The following is an 18,023-nucleotide window of genomic DNA, read 5'->3' as shown; positions in this document are numbered from 1 at the left end:
AGCAAATGCTGCTCTTTCCCTCCCTCCCTGCCTGCTTTTCGTCCAGGTAAGCCGGCCGAGTTGCAGAAAAAGGAGAGTACGGAGCGGCACCCGTTCCAGCACGGGGACAAGGTGAAGTGCCTCTTGGACATCGACATCTTACGGGAGATGCAGGAGGGGCACGGGGGCTGGAACCCGAAAATGGCCGAGGTAGGAGCCCATCCCGACGCCGTGTCCCTTGGCAGAGAAGTCCCGGTGGATCCTTTGCTGAGAAAGGACGGTCTCGCTTCATCTGGCTTGCAGTTGACCGTCCCCAAAACCAAAGAGGGCAAATTCTCTCTAGGGACGGAGGGGGCACACTGTGTGTGTGTGTGTGTGTGTGTGAAATGAACCTACTTTGGCAACGCTCATGCGAAGACGTCGTCCCCGGGGCATGCATGTGTGTGCGGTCCTGCGTCTTCGATTGTAGATTCTGAGCCACGAGTTCTAACGTTTCCCGTATTCCAATGACAGCCTTTCGTTTTTCTCTCCCTTCCCCTCCGGCTTTCCTCTCTCCCAATGTTTCCTCCTCCGCTCCAAACTCGCCCTCGAAAGTTCATTGGCCAAACGGGGACAGTGCACAGGATCACGGACCGAGGAGATGTGAGAGTCCAGTTCAACAGCGATACCCGATGGACCTTTCACCCGGGGGCTCTGACTAAGGTGGGTACGCCTTGTACATCCCAGCCAGGGACCGGAAAGAAAGGGGGTTGGAACTCAGGGCAGCATGGCAAAATCCGGCCCACCTGGGGTTCCATTCTGGCACTCCAAGGTTCCCCAGATGGCCACACACACCCTTTCCACGGTCACCCCCCTTTTCCAGGGCCACACACCCTTTTCCAGGGCCACACACGTTATTCTGTGTCCTGCACTGTTGGCTCATATTCAGTCCACTCAACGCAACTGAAAACTCCACAGCGCCCTCCACGCAACACAACAGTTGTGCAGGAACTCTTCTCTGCACAGCGTGGATATTCTACGTGGAGCGTTTCCCCCAAAAAACCTCCACCGTTGCCTGGAGTTTCCCACCAGTCCAACCCCCTGCTCAGTGCAGGAATCCACCTTAAAACATCCCTGACAGATGGTTGTCCAGCTGCCTCTTGAAGGCTTAGAAAAAAAGGGTGAGTAAAGGGAGAGATGATATTGTGTCCAGTTCTGGGCTCCACAATTCAAGAAGGATGCGGACAAGCTGCAGCGTGTTCAGAGGAGGGCAACCAGGATGGTCAGGGGTCTGGAAACAAAGCCCTATGAAGAGAGACTGAAAGAACTGGGCATGTTTAGCCTGGAGAAGAGAAGACTGAGGGGAGACATGATAGCACTCTTCAAACACTTAAAAGGTTGTCACACAGAGGAGGGCCAGGACCTCTTCTCAATCACCCTGGGGTGCAGGACACAGAATAACGGGCTCAAGTTAAAGGAAGCCAGATTCCAGCTGGACATCAGGAAAATCTTCCTGACTGTTAGAGCGATACGACAATAGAAGCCATGACCTAGGGAGGTCATGGTCTCTCGCACACTAGAGCCCTTCAAGAGGCAGCTGGTCTGTCAGGGATGCTTTAAGGTGGATTCCTGCATTCAGCAGGGGGTTGGACTCGATAACCTAAGAGGCCCCTTCCTCTACTGTTCTATGATTTTATGATCCAAAGTGCAAAGCACCCCAATATCTCCTTTAGCCTTCCAACTGAAATCCAGAGCGGATTCACCGGCTGACTGCCATCAGAGCCACCAGCCTCCACTCGTTCACACGTTGCCAAATTCTGGACATTTGCTGTCCAACGTCCACTGTTTTGGAGAAGGCGAGCATCTGGCGTTTCCGACCCAAATTCGAAACATGGCTTCTCCCCGCCCACCCCACTTCCCTGCCTCCCCACCCACAGGTGAATACTTTATGGCTTTAGCTGCCTAAGACATAGATCTAGATATATATGTATTTATTTTCTTCTGGTGTTTCTTCTCCCTCGCACGTGCATCCCCCACCCCACCCCCCCGGTAAAAGAAAAAAACTTCTGATTTTCTTCTTCTTGTAGCTCAACACCTTTTGGGTTGATGATGTTGTCCGGGTGATAGATGAGATGGAAACGGTCAAGCAATTGCAAGCTGGTCACGGGGAATGGACAGATGAGATGGCCCCTGTGAGTGTGCTTTTTATTCAAGGACAGTGCAGTAATCTAAAGCTTCAAATCTGCGTTCCCCCCCGATGTAACAGTACATTCAAATGCTTTTCTCAGCAGCCTTAAAAAATATAACATTAAAAACGAGGGCCGGGTTTTAAACAGAGCCAAGGCACTGGTGGGCTCCACTCACTGATGGACTCCTGGGCAAGCCAAGATACAAGCAAAGGGCTCCTTAGCCTTACGTGTCCCAGTGTGGACATCAAGGGAAGCTTTCGGCAGAGCCCTTTGCCCTATGAGGCACCCTAGTTGCTTTCTCCTAAGCTGAGACGTGGGCAAAGGGCCCTAACTACATCTTGCCCAGTGGAAATGGCAACAGAGGCCTTGGCAGAGCCCTTTGCTTTATTAGGTACCTTGGCCGCTTCCTCCCCAGCTGAGACACAAGGCAAAGGGCTCCTTAATCACATGTTGCTTTGTATGAATAGTAATAGGCACTTTGGTGGAGCCCTTTGTCCTATTAGTTATCTTTGCTGCTTTCTCCCCAGCTAAGATAGAGGCAAAGGGCTCTTTAACTACATCTTGCCCAGTGCCAATAGCAACAGAGCCCTTGGCAGAGCCATTTGCCCTATTAGGTACCTTGGCTGCTTCCTCCCCAGTTGAGACACAAGGCAAAGGGCTCCTTAATCACATGTTGCTTAGTATGAATAGTAATAGGTGCTTTGGTGGAGCCCTTTGCCCTATTAGGTACCCTAGTTGCTTTCTCCTAAGCTGAGACATGGGCAAAGGGCTCTTTAAGTACATCTTGCCTAGTGCAAATAGCAGCAGAGCCCTTTGCCCTATTAGGTACCTTGGCCACTTTCTCCCCAGCTAAGATAGAGGCAAAGGGCTCTTCAACCACACCTTGCCCAGTATGAATGGCAACAGAGGCCTTGACAGAACCCTCCCATTTGTCAATGTCTTGGCTCCCGCATGGAAGTGAACAGCTAAAACACTGGGAGGGAGGCTGGCTGGCTGGCTGAAGCCTTGAACAGGAGCATTCCACGCTGCAACATTTTGTTGCGGGTCACACTCGTCTGCCTTCAGACGGAAGCAAAAGGGTAAACCACGCAAGGTCGTTCTCCCCCTTTGCTTCTGAAATGAATTTCCCTTCCCATTGGCAGATCCTGGGGCACATCGGCAAAGTGATCAAAGTGTTTGGAGACGGGGACTTGCGGGTGTCTTTCGCGGGTCAGTCCTGGACGTTCAACCCCGCCTGCCTGACGGCCTACCAGAGAGAGGAGGATGCCAACCTCATGACCACCGAGGATGCGAAAGAATCTAAAAGTGAGGCGCGCGGAAGGAAACCCGTCATCTACATTATATCGCACTTGGTGTTTCCGCATTGCTTGGCACTGAGTGGGTGCGAGGGCAAGGAATGTTCAGAAACATTCCAATGGCTCAGGGAAACAAAGCTAGCGGATGGTTTTGTATCTGAACTGGAGAAGGAAAGAGAAAGGTCTACTGTTCCTCACCCTACAGCCTAGGGTGGCTTTGTGGGGCTAGCTTTAAGAATGGGCATCTCAAAAGAGGCAGAGAGTTCAGTGGTCCAGAGTAGGTGCAGGGGCTAAACTCAGTGCCCCCTTTGTGCACGCGCACACGTGCACACACCAGTGGAGTTTTCTTCATCCTGCCGAGATACCTGGAATCGTGTTTCTCATTTCCCCCTGACCAGGCACGTTGCTCTCTGTGCTGGGAAGATTGCTCTCTCAGAAGATGGAATCCGATAACCCCGGCCGCCTGGTCATAGAGGCAGCGCACGGGAACGTCCCCAAGGTCCGGGATCTGGTTCAGAAGTACTCAGACAAGGCAAGTGCTGATGGGCGACAGGTTTTAATTTTAATTTTATTTCTATCCTGCCCTTCAGCATATCAGTGGGACAACAGATACCCGGGTGGGCCATAAGAGACATAGAAATTGGGAGACATTAAATCAAAAAGCCTAGAGCAAATCCTTTCTCTTTCTCTCTCCCTTTTCTTTTTCTTTCTTTCTCTTCCTTCCCCTCCCTCCCCCTCCTTTCTCTTCCTTTCTCATTTTCTTCTTTTTCTTTCTCCCGTCTCTCTATCTCTCCCTTCCTTCCTTATTTCCATCCTTTTTTCTCCCTCTGTCCCCTTCCTTCCAATCTGTCTCCCTCTCTCTCTTTTTTCCTTCTTTTTCTTTCTCTCTTTCTCCCTTTTCTTTCTTTTTTTCTCCCTGTGCCCTTTCTCTCTCTCTCTCTCTCTCTCTCTCTCTCTCTCTCTCTCTCTCTCTCTCTCTCTCACACACACACACACACACACACACGCAGGGATTATTTGTATGTGTGGATCAGAGACAGAGTTTTTCTTCTCTCCTTGCATCACCTCGTTTACAATACTTGCAAACCAATACTTGTAAAAGTAGCCCAACAACTTCCCCCGGCCCTGATGAGGAGCAAAGCATGACAACAAGAGAGGACAACCTTAACCTGTAAGATATGCCAATGACCTAGGGAGGCGGAGGGCTTTCCCACACTAAGGTGGATTCCTGCATTGAGCGGGGGGGTTGGACTCAATGGCCTTATGGGCCCCTTCCAACTCTGCTATTCTATGATTCTATACACTGAAGGCCAAATCAATGGGACATAACCGTAGCACTTGTAAACAGGGCGGTGATAATGGCAGCCATGTGAGACACCCAGTCATTTCATGGATACTCTGTTTTCTCCACAGGTAGATATCAAAAACCAGGGCAGGACAGCCTTGCAGGTGGCTTCTTACCTAGGCCAGGTGGAAGTGGTGAAAATCTTGCTGCAGGCCCACGCCAACATTAACCTGCGGGACGAAGAAGGAGACGCGGCCCTTCATTACGCAGCTTTTGGGTAGGTGGCTTTTGAAAAGAGCCATAGCTCAGGGGAGGAGTCCAGCTTTACATACAGAAGGGCCCAGGTTCAATCCCCGGCACCTCCAGGTTGGAATGGGAAGACTCCTGTCTCTGATCCTGGAAAGATGCCGCCGGTCAGAGTAGAGCAGCGGCGTTAAGCCTCTGATTTGGAGGCAAAATCCAGCCTGGATGCTATGTGATGACGTCATCACGAAGCCAGAAATCGGATCTGTGACTTGACTTTTCCAAAGCATGTGCTCCAACACTGAGCGGTCGTCTTTTCGCCTTAAGTAGGTTGGATCTTGTGGATAACTGTAATCCGAGGGAATATCTGTAAGGGTTGCCTTTCCCTATTTACACCTTTTGCCATCTAGGAAGCAAGCGGAGATTGCCCGTGTGCTGGTCAGCAAAGGTGCCAACGCGGACCTCCTGAACAACGCCAAGTGTACGGCCCTGTACATTGCGGTCAACAAAGGCTTCACGGAAGTTGTGCAGGCCTTGTGCGAGCACAACTGCGACGTTAACCTGCCGGTGGGTTTTATGTTTGGGTTTTGGACGGGTTTTTTGTTTTGCCTCGCGGCTTTAAAGGGGGTTAGATAAGTTGATGGTAGGGGAGAAGTCCATCAACAGTCATTGGCCATAATGGCAATTCAGAAAGTCCATGTTCCACAGCAGCGTGCCCCCGGACACCACCTTCTGGGGGAGCCACAAGGGACTACTATTGCCTTCATGCACGTCTGGCTGGCCACTGTGGAAACAGGTTCCTTGGCCTTATGTTGAACAACTCGCCTATGGCGACCAGGAATTCCATGCAGGCGAGTGACCTTTAACAGACGTATTGAAAAAGGAATTTCAGCAGGTGTCATTTGTATGCATGCAGCACCTGGCAAGATTCCCTCTTCATCCCAACAGTTAAAACTGCAAGAGCCCTGCCCTAGAGTGACCAGATACAAAATTTATTTATTTAAAAATTTAAAACATTTGTATCCCGCCCTATATCAATAAGATCTCAGGGCGACATACAGATAAAAGCATACAGTATAAAACAGTAAGGGCAGGGTTCCTGCAGCTTTAACTGTTGCAATGAAAAGGGGATTTCACCTGGTGCTGCAGGCATACAAATGACACCTGCTGAAATTCCCTTTTCAATCCATCTGTTAAAGATACAGGAGCCCTGTCCTCCTTTCCGCAGGGTCACCCTAAAGTCTATAACTAGCAACAGGGACAACGTCGGACACAGGCTTTATAGGGCCTGGGCTGTCACCTGACCTGCTCTGGCCAATTGTGAAGAATCGTCTTCCTTTGTTGGCCAAAGCTGGGAAATGGCCCACAAGCTGTATCCTGCCCCCCTGTAACGCCCCGCGCTTGGGACCCACAGAAATCTGGAGTGGCCCATCTCCCCAGGCAAAATCTCACCAGTTCCTTCAGGGAGAACCAGAGGGTCCAACCATACACGGCTGCAGCAGACACGTTCCTTGTCACACGTCCGCCCCATTCCTGTGCGAAATAGGGGCGGAGGGTCCTTAACACTAAAAGGAGCGCTTGGAGAGGGGGTCTGAAGGCCCACCGGTCTTGGACGTTGCCTCTTCTCTTGTTAAGTTTCCTCCCTCCTTGGCTCATTTTTAGTTCTGACATTCATAGCAGCAGGCTCAGGGGCAAGGCCGGCTCTACCGTTGGGCAGAGCGAGGGGGCTGCCTCAGGCGGCTGTTTTCGGCTGCCATGAAAGGGCGGCAAATTGTTAGTGCGTTTAACTAATTAGTGTGGCGTGTTTCCTGTCAGGGAAGGAGAGACATTCTGCCTCAGGAGTCAAAATAATATAGTCGTACTGTGCACCTTGACTTGTGAAGGGTGGCATTTGCTGCTCTACCTCAGGCAGCAAAATGTCAGGTTGGCCGTACTGTGGGGGGGGGGGGAGTTAGGGGCGGCTCCAGGTTTGGGAGAGCTTTGGGCGGCATGTCGACATGGTGTCTTCTACCACGGCCTCCTGTGGCGCCCCGCCTTTGCCCGCGAGCGTGCCGAATGGGCAGCCCTCCCGTATGGCGCTTGGCAGAGCTTCGGGCGGTAGAAACGTCCGTCCTTTTCGCCCCCTCAGGATTCGTACGGCGACACCCCGCTCCATTACGCCATCACCGCCGACTTCAAGTGCATCATCGAGGCCCTGACCGAAGTCCCCAATATCGATTTCACCGTCCAGAACCGGCAGGGGTTCAACCTGCTGCACCATTCGGCTCTGAAGGGGAACAAGCTGTAAGGAAATAATGTTAAAAAAAATAAAATTTAAATGGTTGCTGGGAAAGGGGATGAGGAACGTTTAGTGGGTCTTGCTCAGTGCAATATGCCGGTGGACCTCAGGCCTCGGGGCGAAATCGTGCTCTCCGGGGCTCAATGGCCACGCCCCTCCCTTTGCTCCACCCCCAGCCCCACCCCCTCGCCCTAGCTCCACCCCCTTCTGCCAGTCATTTCCTGTCTTTTGCGCAATTTGTATCCGTTCTATAAAAGATTGAAATGCGTCTCCAAAAGGCACAGTTATTCATTAATTAATTAATTACATTTCTATACCGCCCCATAGCCCACGCTCCCTGGGCGGTTTACAGAGGTTAAATACAGTGGACATTAAAAACAAATATACAACAATTTAAAGTTGTATATTCAAGTTACAGGAAGTTACTGGGCTCAAGTTACAGGAAGCCAGATTCTGGCTGGACAGCAGGAAAAACTTCCTGGCTGTTAGAGCAGTACGACAATGGGATCAGTGACCTAGGGAGGTTGTGGGCTCTCCCACACTAGAGGCCTTCAAGAGGCAGCTAGGCAGCCATCTGTCAAGTATGCTTTAAGATGGATTCCTGCATTGAGCAGGGGGTTGGACTGGATGGCCTTAGAGGCCCCTTCCAACTCTACTATTCTATGATTCTGTGAAATCTAGGTAGCTGTAACTCACTAGTTTTCCTGTAGTGAAGCTTTCACCTGTCTGTCCACACACACACCTGGTCTGGGTGTATGTTTAATCCCATCCCAAGAGACATCAGATGTGTGTTTTGCCCTTTGGGCGATGGCAGAAAATATATATCAGGCCACACGGAGGCACCATTTGCTGTGTAAACCGCCCGGAGAGTTTCAGCTAATGGGCGGTGTAGAAATGTAATAAATAAGTACATTCGCAAAGATGTCTTAGCATCGCAAAAGGATTGTGGGGTGGAGGAAAAGAAAGCTGCTTTTGATTTCTTTCTCTTTTTTTTAAGTCCCGGCAGAAATTACTGCATTACAGTTGTGAAGTTTCTCCCTCCGAGTAAGGGTGGAGGAGGAAGGGGTCGCTGGATAGAAGAGGAAAAATAGGAACCCGAAAGGGTTTTCCATCCTTCGTTTTGGTGTCACGGGCGCCCTTCTCGAGAAAGGCCCAGGCAGAGTTGTGTAGCGGTGGGCGGCGGGCACGTTCTGTTAATCAGGGCGGAATAACCACAGCCAGGTTCAACGACCCCCGGATTCAAGATTTAAATTGCCCAAAGCAGTATGTTTCTAAAACAGCCTTCCCCTCCAGATGTGTGGGATTCGAACCCCAGATGTGTTGAGCTATACTTGGGCCCAGTAAAAAAAAAAAAATCAAGGCACCTAAGAATATTTTCTCCTCCGTTTTGTGGTGTTATTCATGCCTTCCTCCTTTTGCGGTTTCCTGGACCCCAGCTCCTGTAATCCCCAATTAGGGGAGTTGGAGTCCAGGATTATGGGAGCTGGAGTCCAGGATTATGGGTGTTGGAGTCCAACGTATCTAGAGCAACCAAGATGAGGAAGGCTGTTCTAAGGGCACTTGAGTGGCTAATCTGAAATGCTGATGACAGGCCTGTGAGCTCCAGAGGCCGGGGGCGGGGGGATCATGTTCTTGCAATGTGGCAGGAAAGAAGAGAGACGCATGCCGTCCCGTTTTGCCCCAAAGGCACGTCCTTTCCTTTCTAATCCCTGTAAACAAAGCGAACTGCAGCCGTGGCAATGACAGACTTTAGGGCGCTGACTCATGAGTTGTCAGAATATGTTATTTGTCTTGCCCGAGATTGCCCCGTCCCCCATTACCCGATTCTTCTACGCCAGCAGCGGGCACACTGTGGCCTTCCTGGTGTTTTGAACTATCTGTATATTTCTTTATTTAAATGTGTTTTTATCCCGCGCCTCAGCCCCAAAAGGGGATCCTGGAGCAGCTTTTGATCGGTCGGCAAAAGGGACAGTCCCTGCCCACTGGCATGCAAACTAAAAAAAGGACACGACACACAAGGAAAAAGCGACGTGGAGGGAAGAGGAAAAAAAAAATAAGTTGACTCTCAGCAGGGCTGATGGAATTCCCCTCCTTTCCCCTCTCATCTCCGAGGGTGGGGGGCAGCCCTGCTAGTGAGTGATAGCACAGCCAGTGGTGCGGGACATTGGGAAGTTCTCGAGGGCCACAAGCGGCTATCAGGCAGTATAAAGATTAAATAAATAATTGAAGTTGAAGACCTTCTGCCCGGGCTGTGGCTGGTTCTATCAGTTCGGGGGCTGGACGCAGCATAGCTCTACTCAGTGGGGCGAAGCGACACCTTTTATTCTCTCGGTCTAGCTCCGCCCTATCTCTCCTCTCTCATCTCACACTATTGCCCCACTCGTGCTCTTCGCTCCTCTGATGCCATCTTTCTCACCTGCCCAAGGGTCTCTACTTCCCTTGCTCGGCTTCGTCCATTCTCTTCTGCTGCCCCTTACGCCTGGAACGCTCTCCCAGAACATCTGAGATCCACAAGTTCAGTCGCAGCTTTTAAAGCTCAGCTAAAAACTTTTCTTTTCCCTAAAGCTTTTAAAACTTGATGTTACTCGGACTTTAGACTGTTAGTTATACTGTTAGTTTTACCCTCCCCAGTGCCTGTTTACCCTACCCTGTGCCTGTTTGCATTCTCTTCCCCTCCTTATTGTTTTATTATGATTTTATTAGAATGTAAGCCTATGCAGCAGGGACTTGCTATTTACTGTTTTACTCTATACAGCACCATGTACATTGATGGTGCTATATAAATAATAAATAATAATAATAATAATTAAACCAGCAGCAGCAAAGCCGAGGAGCTCTGCTTTCGTCCCTCTCTCTTTCGTCCCTCTCTCTTAATTGGCCTCTCGCTCACTTGCTCTCTTCTTTCGCGGCTGTCGGCCCGCGTCGCGGCCTGTGCCGCCCCGCTAAGGCCACGAATACCCGCGGCCTCCATGATGCCCGCTTGCCCTCCGTGACAACTGGTGCCTAAGGCGCTCTCTGTCTTTCCTCCCCTTCGCACTGTTCTCTTCCTCCTCTCAGAGCCATCAAGAAGATCCTAGCAAGAGCCCGGCAATTGGTGGATGCAAAGAAGGAAGACGGATTCACCGCCTTGCATCTCGCCGCCCTCAACAACCACAAAGAAGTAGCGGAGATCTTGATCAAAGAGGTGAATTCGGGGGCGGGGGAACGCGAGGGGCGAAAGAAGTTCCTTTCCTTGTTTGTTCGACCCCGTTCGGGCGACACGGTGGTTAAGCATTTTGACCTAACCATGATGGCTTGTGTAGGGCGTTTTCCCTAACCATGGTTGCTCCATAACCACGATTTAATCAACTTCGCTAACTCCATGCTGCAACAGGGTCTTGACCCACCAGGAACCCACCGGCAGGACATGGGTGCAACAGCACCCTCCCGCCCATGTTCCCCAGCAACTGGTGCACACAGGCTTACTGCCTCGAATACTGGAGATAGCACACAACCATCAGGGCTAGTAGCCATGGATAGCCTTTGCCTCCAAGAATTTATCCAACCCCCTTTTGAAGCCATCCAAATGGATGGCCATCACTACACCTTGTGGTAGGGAGTTCCATAATTGCTTAAAAGTCTGGGCCAACCCAAATCCTCCCCACATCCTTACTGCATGCATAAGGTATGTGCTATAAACTGTGGCTCCTATCCGTTCTCTTAGAAACTGTTTAGGACGCTGGTAGATGGACGTTTTCCCCAGATCCTCAAAACAAGCAGAGAACTCCCCGTCACAGGGCGGAGAGAACTAGGGATGTGCTCCGCTTCTCCTCGGAACGGAGAAGCAGGAGCGGATCGGGGGTCTTCGCCTCCCGTTAAGGCGGAGGTGAAGAGGATCGGGGGAGCCGCGGAGCGTTGCGGAGCGGATCGAGGTGAAGGCGGATCCTTCGCCTCAATCCGGAGCTCTGCAAAAAAGGTAAGGGGGGTTTACTAGGCCCTGCCGCTGTCGCTGCCACCCGTGCGGCGACGGTTGCAGAGCCAGGTAAGGGGGAGGGGGGGTCTTACCTGCATCCATCCGTGGTCCCGTGGCTGCTTCAACTGAGCCCGAGGAATCAAACACGAAGACTAGTCTTCCTGGTTGAGTCCTCGGGCTCAGTTGAAGCAGCCGCGGGACCATGGACGGATGCAGGTAAGGGAGAGGAGGGAGGGGGGTTACCTGGCCCTGCCGCCGCCACCCGTGCGGTGACGGCGGCAGAGCCAGATAAGGGGGACGGGGGTCTTACCTGTGTCCGTCCCAGCCCATCCCAGCTACACTAGAGCCCGTGGCTCAACCAGGAAGTGTAGGCCGGGGCCTACAGTTCCTGGTTGAGCCGTGGGCTCTAGTGAAGCTGGGATGGGCCGGGACGGACACAGGTAAGGGGGAGGAGGGAGGGGGGGCCTTACCTGGCGCCACTCGCCGCCACTGCGGAGCTCCGATTCGGAGCCGGAGCTCCGCAGCGGAGCGGAGTGGCCCCTAGGCGGATCAAGGCGGGGCGGAGCGGGCCCGATCTGCAATTTGCGGATTGGGCGTGAAGAGGATCAGGGGGAACCTCTGAACACCCACTAATTTGCCTGCACGCTCAGCGAGCCAATCAGCAGCCAGCCTTCTTCCTTCCGCCGCCGCCCTCGAAAGCCAACCCTCCAACCGCTGTCCTTTCAGGGCCGGTGTGACGTCAACCTCAAGAACAACCGTAACCAGACGCCCTTGCACTTGGCGGTCACGCAGGGCCACATGGAGATGGTGCAGCTGCTGGTGAGCGAGGGCTCCGACGTCAATGCCGAAGACGAGGACGGCGACACGGCCATGCACATTGTCCTGGAGAGGGAGCACCTGATGTCGATCGTGGCCGAGGAACAGCAAGATGGGGCGGAGAGCCTCTTCTCTAAGGTGAAAGAGAGATTCCCAACCGTTCCGTTGGTACAGGGCAGAGAAGCAAATTCGGACGACCTCCGTGGGCCAAATGATTTCTCTATTCATTTATTTTATGACATTTCTATACCGCCCCGTAGCCGAAGCTCTCCGGGCGGTTTACAGAAGTATACAAAAAACAAGTATACAAAATTTCAAACCACCAAGATACATAAAAACGAACAATATCCTTTTAAAACAACGATTCTGGGGGCCATTGAAAAACAAACCACTCCGCATACGTTGTTAACTGCCTGGGAAAAGATAAAAAGGCGCTAAAAAGATAACAATGTTGGCACCAGGCGAGCCTCGTCGGGGAGATCATTCCATAATCGGGGGGCCACCACTGAAAAGGCCCTCTGCCTTGTTGCCATCCTCCGAGCTTCCCTCGGAGTAGGCACCCGGAGGAGGACCTTAGATGTTGAGCGCAGTGAGCGGGTAGGTTCATGTCAGGAGAGGCGTTCTGTCAGGTATTGTGGTCCCAAGCCGTGTAAGGCTTTATAGGTCAAAACCAGCACTTTGAATCGGATAACAATGTTGGGGCCAGGCGAGCCTCATCAGGGAGATCTTTCCATAACTGGGGGGCCACCACTGAAAAGGCCCTCTCCCTTGTTGCCATCCTCCGAGCTTCCCTCCGATTAGGCACTCGGAGGAGGACCTTAGATGTTGAGCGCAGTGTACGGGTAGGTTTATGTCAGGAGAGGCGATCCGTCAGGTATTGCGGTCCCAAGCCGTGCAAGGCTTTATAGCAGTGGTTCCCAAACTTTTTCAGGTAACCACCCCCTTGGTTCCACAAACTCATGCCCAGTGCCCCCTGGGAGTCCAATGTGGTCAAGGGGGGAGGGGTTAACGGCAGCAGCAAGCCCCACACCAAGGAGCGCCCGGCGGGGCCAAAATGCTGCTGCAAGAGAACGTATGTGCTTAAAAAGCAGGTCAATCACAGCTGTACCCTAACTTAATTTTTTTAAAAAATCTCCATTTTTTGCAAACCTCTGCTAGGAGGAGGCACTCTGAGGAGGGCCTTAGATGATGAGTGTAGTATATTTGGGTAGGGTCATGCCGGGAGAGGCACTCCATCAGCCTGAGTTGTCCGGAGCCGTGCTGCCAGCAAGACCCTCCTCAATCCACACATGTATTAATACCGTTTAAGAAGAGTCCTTTTAACGGTGAATTGAAATGTTTCAAAAGCACCAAAACGCTAATAAAGAGACATACCCTGCTTGGTGTGCCCCGCCACGCCAACAGAAGCATTCGCTCTCTTTTCCCTCCCTCCCTCGGCAAGCCTGGGGCGGGTGCTTCCCATTTAAAGGGGCCGCGTTCCTCTGGATCCTGCTGGTCTGGGCGCCCAGGTTGAGCAGCCGGGCTGAGGAGCTGAGAATGAAAAGGGGGCCGTGCTGCGTGCGGCCCCTTTAAATGGGAAGCACCCGCCGCAGGCTTGCCAAAGGAGGGAAAAGAGAGCGAACGCCTCTGTTTTGCAGCCGGCGTGGCGGGGCACACCAAGCAGGGCATGTCTCTTCATTAGCATTTTGGTGCTTTTGAAACATTTCAATTCACCGTTAAAAGGGCTCTTCTTAAACGGTATTAATACATGTGTGGATTCTTCCCCTATATGGCTTGGGACCAAACTACCTTCTCCCATAAAAATGTCCCTGGGTTTTAAGACCTTCTGGAGAGGCGCTTCTCGGAAAAGACCACCTTGAGTGCCCCCCTGCCGTCCCTTTACGTCTTAGCGCCCCCTGCCTCTTAACGCCCCCCCGTGCAATCCCATTGCCCCCAAGGGGGCGGTACCGCCCACTTTGGGAACCACTGCTTTATAGGTTAAATGACGTCAAAGGTTGGGCTCCTGCCTCCTGATTCCAGTTGGTCGCTGGTGGGTTTGTCGGCCCCGTGTCCCAGCGTCTCCATCCCGAAAAGGCTTCCCTACGTGCTGGTCTTCTCCCATTGAGGAGAGGACACGGGGCAGACAAAGCTGCTCAGCCCAGCTTTGCTTATCCTTCCCTACGCAGGGAAGGCTAAGCCCAGCAAAGCCCTCCTCACCTGGCGCTTGCAGGAGCTCCCGCAAATAGGGCTGTGCGGACTTCATTAAACCCGTCCCGTCTGTGTTTCGCAGGTTGTCAAGGGTCTTTCATTCTTGCTGACGTCAGTTTTTTTAAAGCCAGAATTTCCGTTCTACTTGCGCTAGTTCGCACGTGCGCAACCACGCAGTAGCGCTATCTGTCAAAGGGAAAGGGGGGGTAGTTTTACGCAGCGGCGGCTGGTGCACGTGGGGTCTGTTGGGGCGGAGGACAGGGCAGGTCCTCTGTCTTCTACAGGGGGGTGGATTTGTTTCAGGAGTTTGTTTTCCTTCCTTTATTTGTTTTGAAATGAATGCACAACCCTCACGGCCGCTGGAAGATCGTCATTAGTTGAAGAGAAGCAGGCTGTCTTTCCTCCCTATGGAGTGGATCCAGGGTTCGAAGGGAATTGAATGGCAAGCCAGTGACACACACACACCCCTGTGATTGCGCCGTGTAGCTCCCTTGCACTTGAACCCCTGGCAGCATCCTGGGGGATAACGGAGTATCTCAGGCACTCAGAACAACTCATTTCCCCCCTTGATCTGTCCACCCTTCCAGCTCCAGGCATCTGGGTTCCTCGGCAGTCTGGAGCTAAATGTGGGGGCTGCCATTGCGTGCTACTTGGCGCAAGAAGGGGCCGACGTCAACTACGCCAACCACAGGGGCAAGGCCCCCCTCGACCTTGTCTCGGACGGAAGCGTAGTACAACTTATCAAGACCTTTTCCCAAAAATTCAGGTAAGGGCAGCTCCATCTTCTCTGCGGTTGACATCTCCTTGACTTCACCCTCAGGATCAACACCATGTCCTCATTCAGAGGACCCCGCTCCGTGATGCTTTGTTGAAACACACCACACATGCCCAGTTTCTAAAGACCAGGGTCTTGTGACTTCCACTTGGGCCTTCCAGTGTGCAGAGACTGCTTCCTTGGGGGTTGGGGCCCATCTGGACAGAGCCTTGCCATCATCCTCTGGTTCAGAGGATAAGTCCGTGGCAGAACCTTCACTTCCCCAAGTCTTGCAGAAGTTTCATGCTACAAAAGGGCCCTTTAACACTCCAGTCAGTTCCTCCAAAAGGGATGGAGTTGACCAAACTACAACTCTTGTCAGCCTACTTAAGTCTAGAGTTGGCTTTAGCTCCCTGCTGAGACAACATCATCCTACAACATCATCATCAGTGAGGGAGGAAGCAGCAGCCAGGCACCTCTCCACCGTGCCTGGGTCCAGCTCCAGCTGAGAGCCCCCTCCCTCCTGCTGTCAACTGTCACTGCAGAGGCCACCAGTGAGGGAGGAAGCAGCAGCCAGGCACCTCTCCACCATGCCTGGTCCAGCTCCAGCTGAGAGCCCCCTCCCTCCTGCTGCCAACTGTCACTGCAGAGGCCACCAGTGAGGGAGGAAGCAGCAGCCGGTCACCTCTCCACCGTGCCTGGGTCCAGCTCCAGCTGAGAGCCCCCTCCCTCCTGCTGTCAACTGTCTCTGCAGAGGCCACCAGTGAGGGAGGAAGCAGCAGCCAGGCACCTCTCCATCGTGCCGGGGTCCAGCTCCAGCTGAGAGCCCCCTCCCTCCTGCTGTCAACTGTAACTGCTGAACTTTGCAACTAAGATTGTAGTGCCTGAATTTGCTTTCCTTTCCCCCCTCCTCCTCCTCCTCCCTCCCAGTCCCCTTTCCTTTTGTGTCATGTCTTTTAGATTGTAAGCCTGTGGGCAGGGACTGTCAAGAAATACTTTTGTAAGCCGCCGTGAGAGCCTTTTTTGGCTGAATGGCGGCATAAAAATCCTTAAATAAATAAAATAAATAAATAAATAGTAGGAGAGCTCTCCAGTCAGTAGGACCCACTTGGCGCTATCCAAGGTCCTGTTTCTTCCTGTCTTGATCTGAAAGCCATCAGATGCTACCAGCTTTCCCTGTGACTCTCAAAGAATCACAGGACAGAACATAGGACCAGCTCTGGGTTCAAAGGGACCCTGTGTGAAGAGGCTTCTGGTGGGGCCTCCTCCTCCATCAGCAGGCCCTGGTCGACTCACTTGGTGGTTAAAAGCAATAGTGCTCTGAGCAGTGCCACGTGACTTGAACTAGGTACCATTTTAATTTTTCACTGGCTGGTTTCCATTGCTTACAAGAAGGAGCCTTGAATATTTCTGAGCAGATGGCTAATTGTCTTTTAAATGTCTGTGTGTATAAGAGCTCAAGTGACCGGACGCCCTTGTCAGACTGGATAAATCGATTGGTTTCCTTGTGTTCCCTTTTTTATTACTTATTTATGTCATATTTTCCACTCGGAAAGGGACGTCTGATTGCAATAAATAGAATTCATTCAGAGCATCACATCAATTCAGCTCAAAGGCTTTTTTTAAAAAGTGCCAGATCTTAATCTGGTGCCTGAAGGTCCAAAGTGTGCGCCCCTGGCGAGCCTCCATCAGGAGGGGAAGATTCCATAAGGTTGGTGCAACCCCTAAAAAGGCCCTGCTCCTAGAAAATACCCGCCGAGCTTCAGATCTTGATTTTCTCTCTCTCTCTCTCTCTTTCTCTCTTTGTTTTGGTGCTTTCAGGGAACAACAGGACTCCTTGGAGAGTTCCACAGTGACATGCAGCCTGAGACGAGTCCACACGACTCCCAACACCATGACGAACCTCAGCGTGGCCAAGGTAGCGGCCCCCTCGGAGTGCCTGGTCTGCTCAGAGCTGGCTCTCCTTGTCCACTTCTTCCCCTGTCAGCACAGTATCGTGTGCGAAGGTATTACTGCTACAGATAACCTTTGACCCTGGAGATTACAGCTTCCCCTTCCCCTTGGCTGGGGTTGGGGTGGGGGCTTTAAACAGAAATTGTACAGGACTGTCTTTACCTCTTGCTGGGATGGGGAACTCGTAGCTCTCCAGTTGTGGCCGGACTGCAACTCCCATGAGCTCTAGCCACCATAGCCAATGGTGAGGGATGATGGGCGCTGGAGTCCAATATTTATTAAATTAATTTTATATACCTCCCCATAGCCGAAGCTCTCTGGGCGGTTTACAAAAGTTAAAAACAGTGGACATTAAAAAAAAAAAAGTATACAAAATTTAAAACCATCCCAAAAATATAAAAACAACAGTATAAAACAGTATCCATTTTAAACGACAGTTGTGGGGTCCATTAAAAAACAAAGAAACTTCGCATATGTTGTTAAATGCTGTTAAATGCCTGGGAGAAAAGAAAGGTCTTGACCTGGCGCCAAAAAGATAACAATGTTGGTGCCAGGCGAGCCTCGTCGGGGAGATCATTCCATCATTGGGGGGCCACCACTGAAAAGGCCCTCTGCCTTGTTTCCCATCCTGCCATTATGAAATATTGCGCTGTTGAGCTTCGGTGGGCCATTTCCGGCACGCTTCTTTCACCTTGTGCCTAATTTAACATCACTTTAGCCCTGGGAAAAAGTGTTTCTGTATCGTTTCTCCAGCTTTTAATATCGGAGAAGATCTTTGAAGACGTTAAAAGATCCCTTCCCTTCCCTGTAACTTGTACATCCATGTATGCCAGGGTGGTGCAGTGGCTAGAGTGCTGGGCTGGGAGTTGGGAGATCCGGGTTCTGGTGCCCATTCAGCCATGGAAGCTCACTGGGTGACTTGGGGCCAGTCACAGGCTGCGTTCAGACCACACAATAGTCCATGGTGGGTTAATAGTCAACTCCACGGTTGAATATTGAGGAGGTACTCCCCATACGACGTGATTATAATCATCCGTGGTGTAGATTAAGGCCATCGTCAACAGTGTGTTTGATTGACACATGCCCCGCCCTCTCTCTGCCTCCTCAGTCCTC

At 51.8% G+C, this 18,023-nt stretch overlaps 1 protein-coding gene across 3 annotated transcripts in view; it reads left to right on the top strand.

Annotated features, from left to right (window-relative positions):
* The window catches only part of MIB2 (MIB E3 ubiquitin protein ligase 2), a 78,973-nt gene that overhangs the window by 57,396 nt on the left and 3,554 nt on the right, over window positions 1–18,023 (top strand). For 2 of the 3 annotated variants that reach the window (XM_063145521.1, XM_063145522.1), the window contains exons 6-17: window positions 47–189; window positions 574–681; window positions 2,046–2,150; window positions 3,290–3,452; window positions 3,841–3,974; window positions 4,856–5,004; window positions 5,381–5,537; window positions 7,099–7,253; window positions 10,306–10,432; window positions 11,927–12,154; window positions 14,791–14,969; window positions 16,779–16,963. In XM_063145521.1, the coding sequence (XP_063001591.1) occupies window positions 47–189; window positions 574–681; window positions 2,046–2,150; window positions 3,290–3,452; window positions 3,841–3,974; window positions 4,856–5,004; window positions 5,381–5,537; window positions 7,099–7,253; window positions 10,306–10,432; window positions 11,927–12,154; window positions 14,791–14,969; window positions 16,779–16,963 (1,833 nt within the window). Of the gene's footprint in view, window positions 1–46; window positions 190–573; window positions 682–2,045; window positions 2,151–3,289; window positions 3,453–3,840; window positions 3,979–4,855; window positions 5,005–5,380; window positions 5,538–7,098; window positions 7,254–10,305; window positions 10,433–11,926; window positions 12,155–14,790; window positions 14,970–16,778; window positions 16,964–18,023 lie in introns of all 3 variants that reach the window. The other variant, XM_063145523.1, reaches the window with a different exon arrangement.

This window comes from Elgaria multicarinata, chromosome 20 (assembly GCF_023053635.1).
Source record: "Elgaria multicarinata webbii isolate HBS135686 ecotype San Diego chromosome 20, rElgMul1.1.pri, whole genome shotgun sequence".
NCBI classification, from domain to species: domain Eukaryota; kingdom Metazoa; phylum Chordata; class Lepidosauria; order Squamata; family Anguidae; genus Elgaria; species Elgaria multicarinata.
The sequence above is the reverse complement of the archived record's forward strand: the minus strand, read 5'-3'. Positions and strand labels throughout refer to the sequence as shown.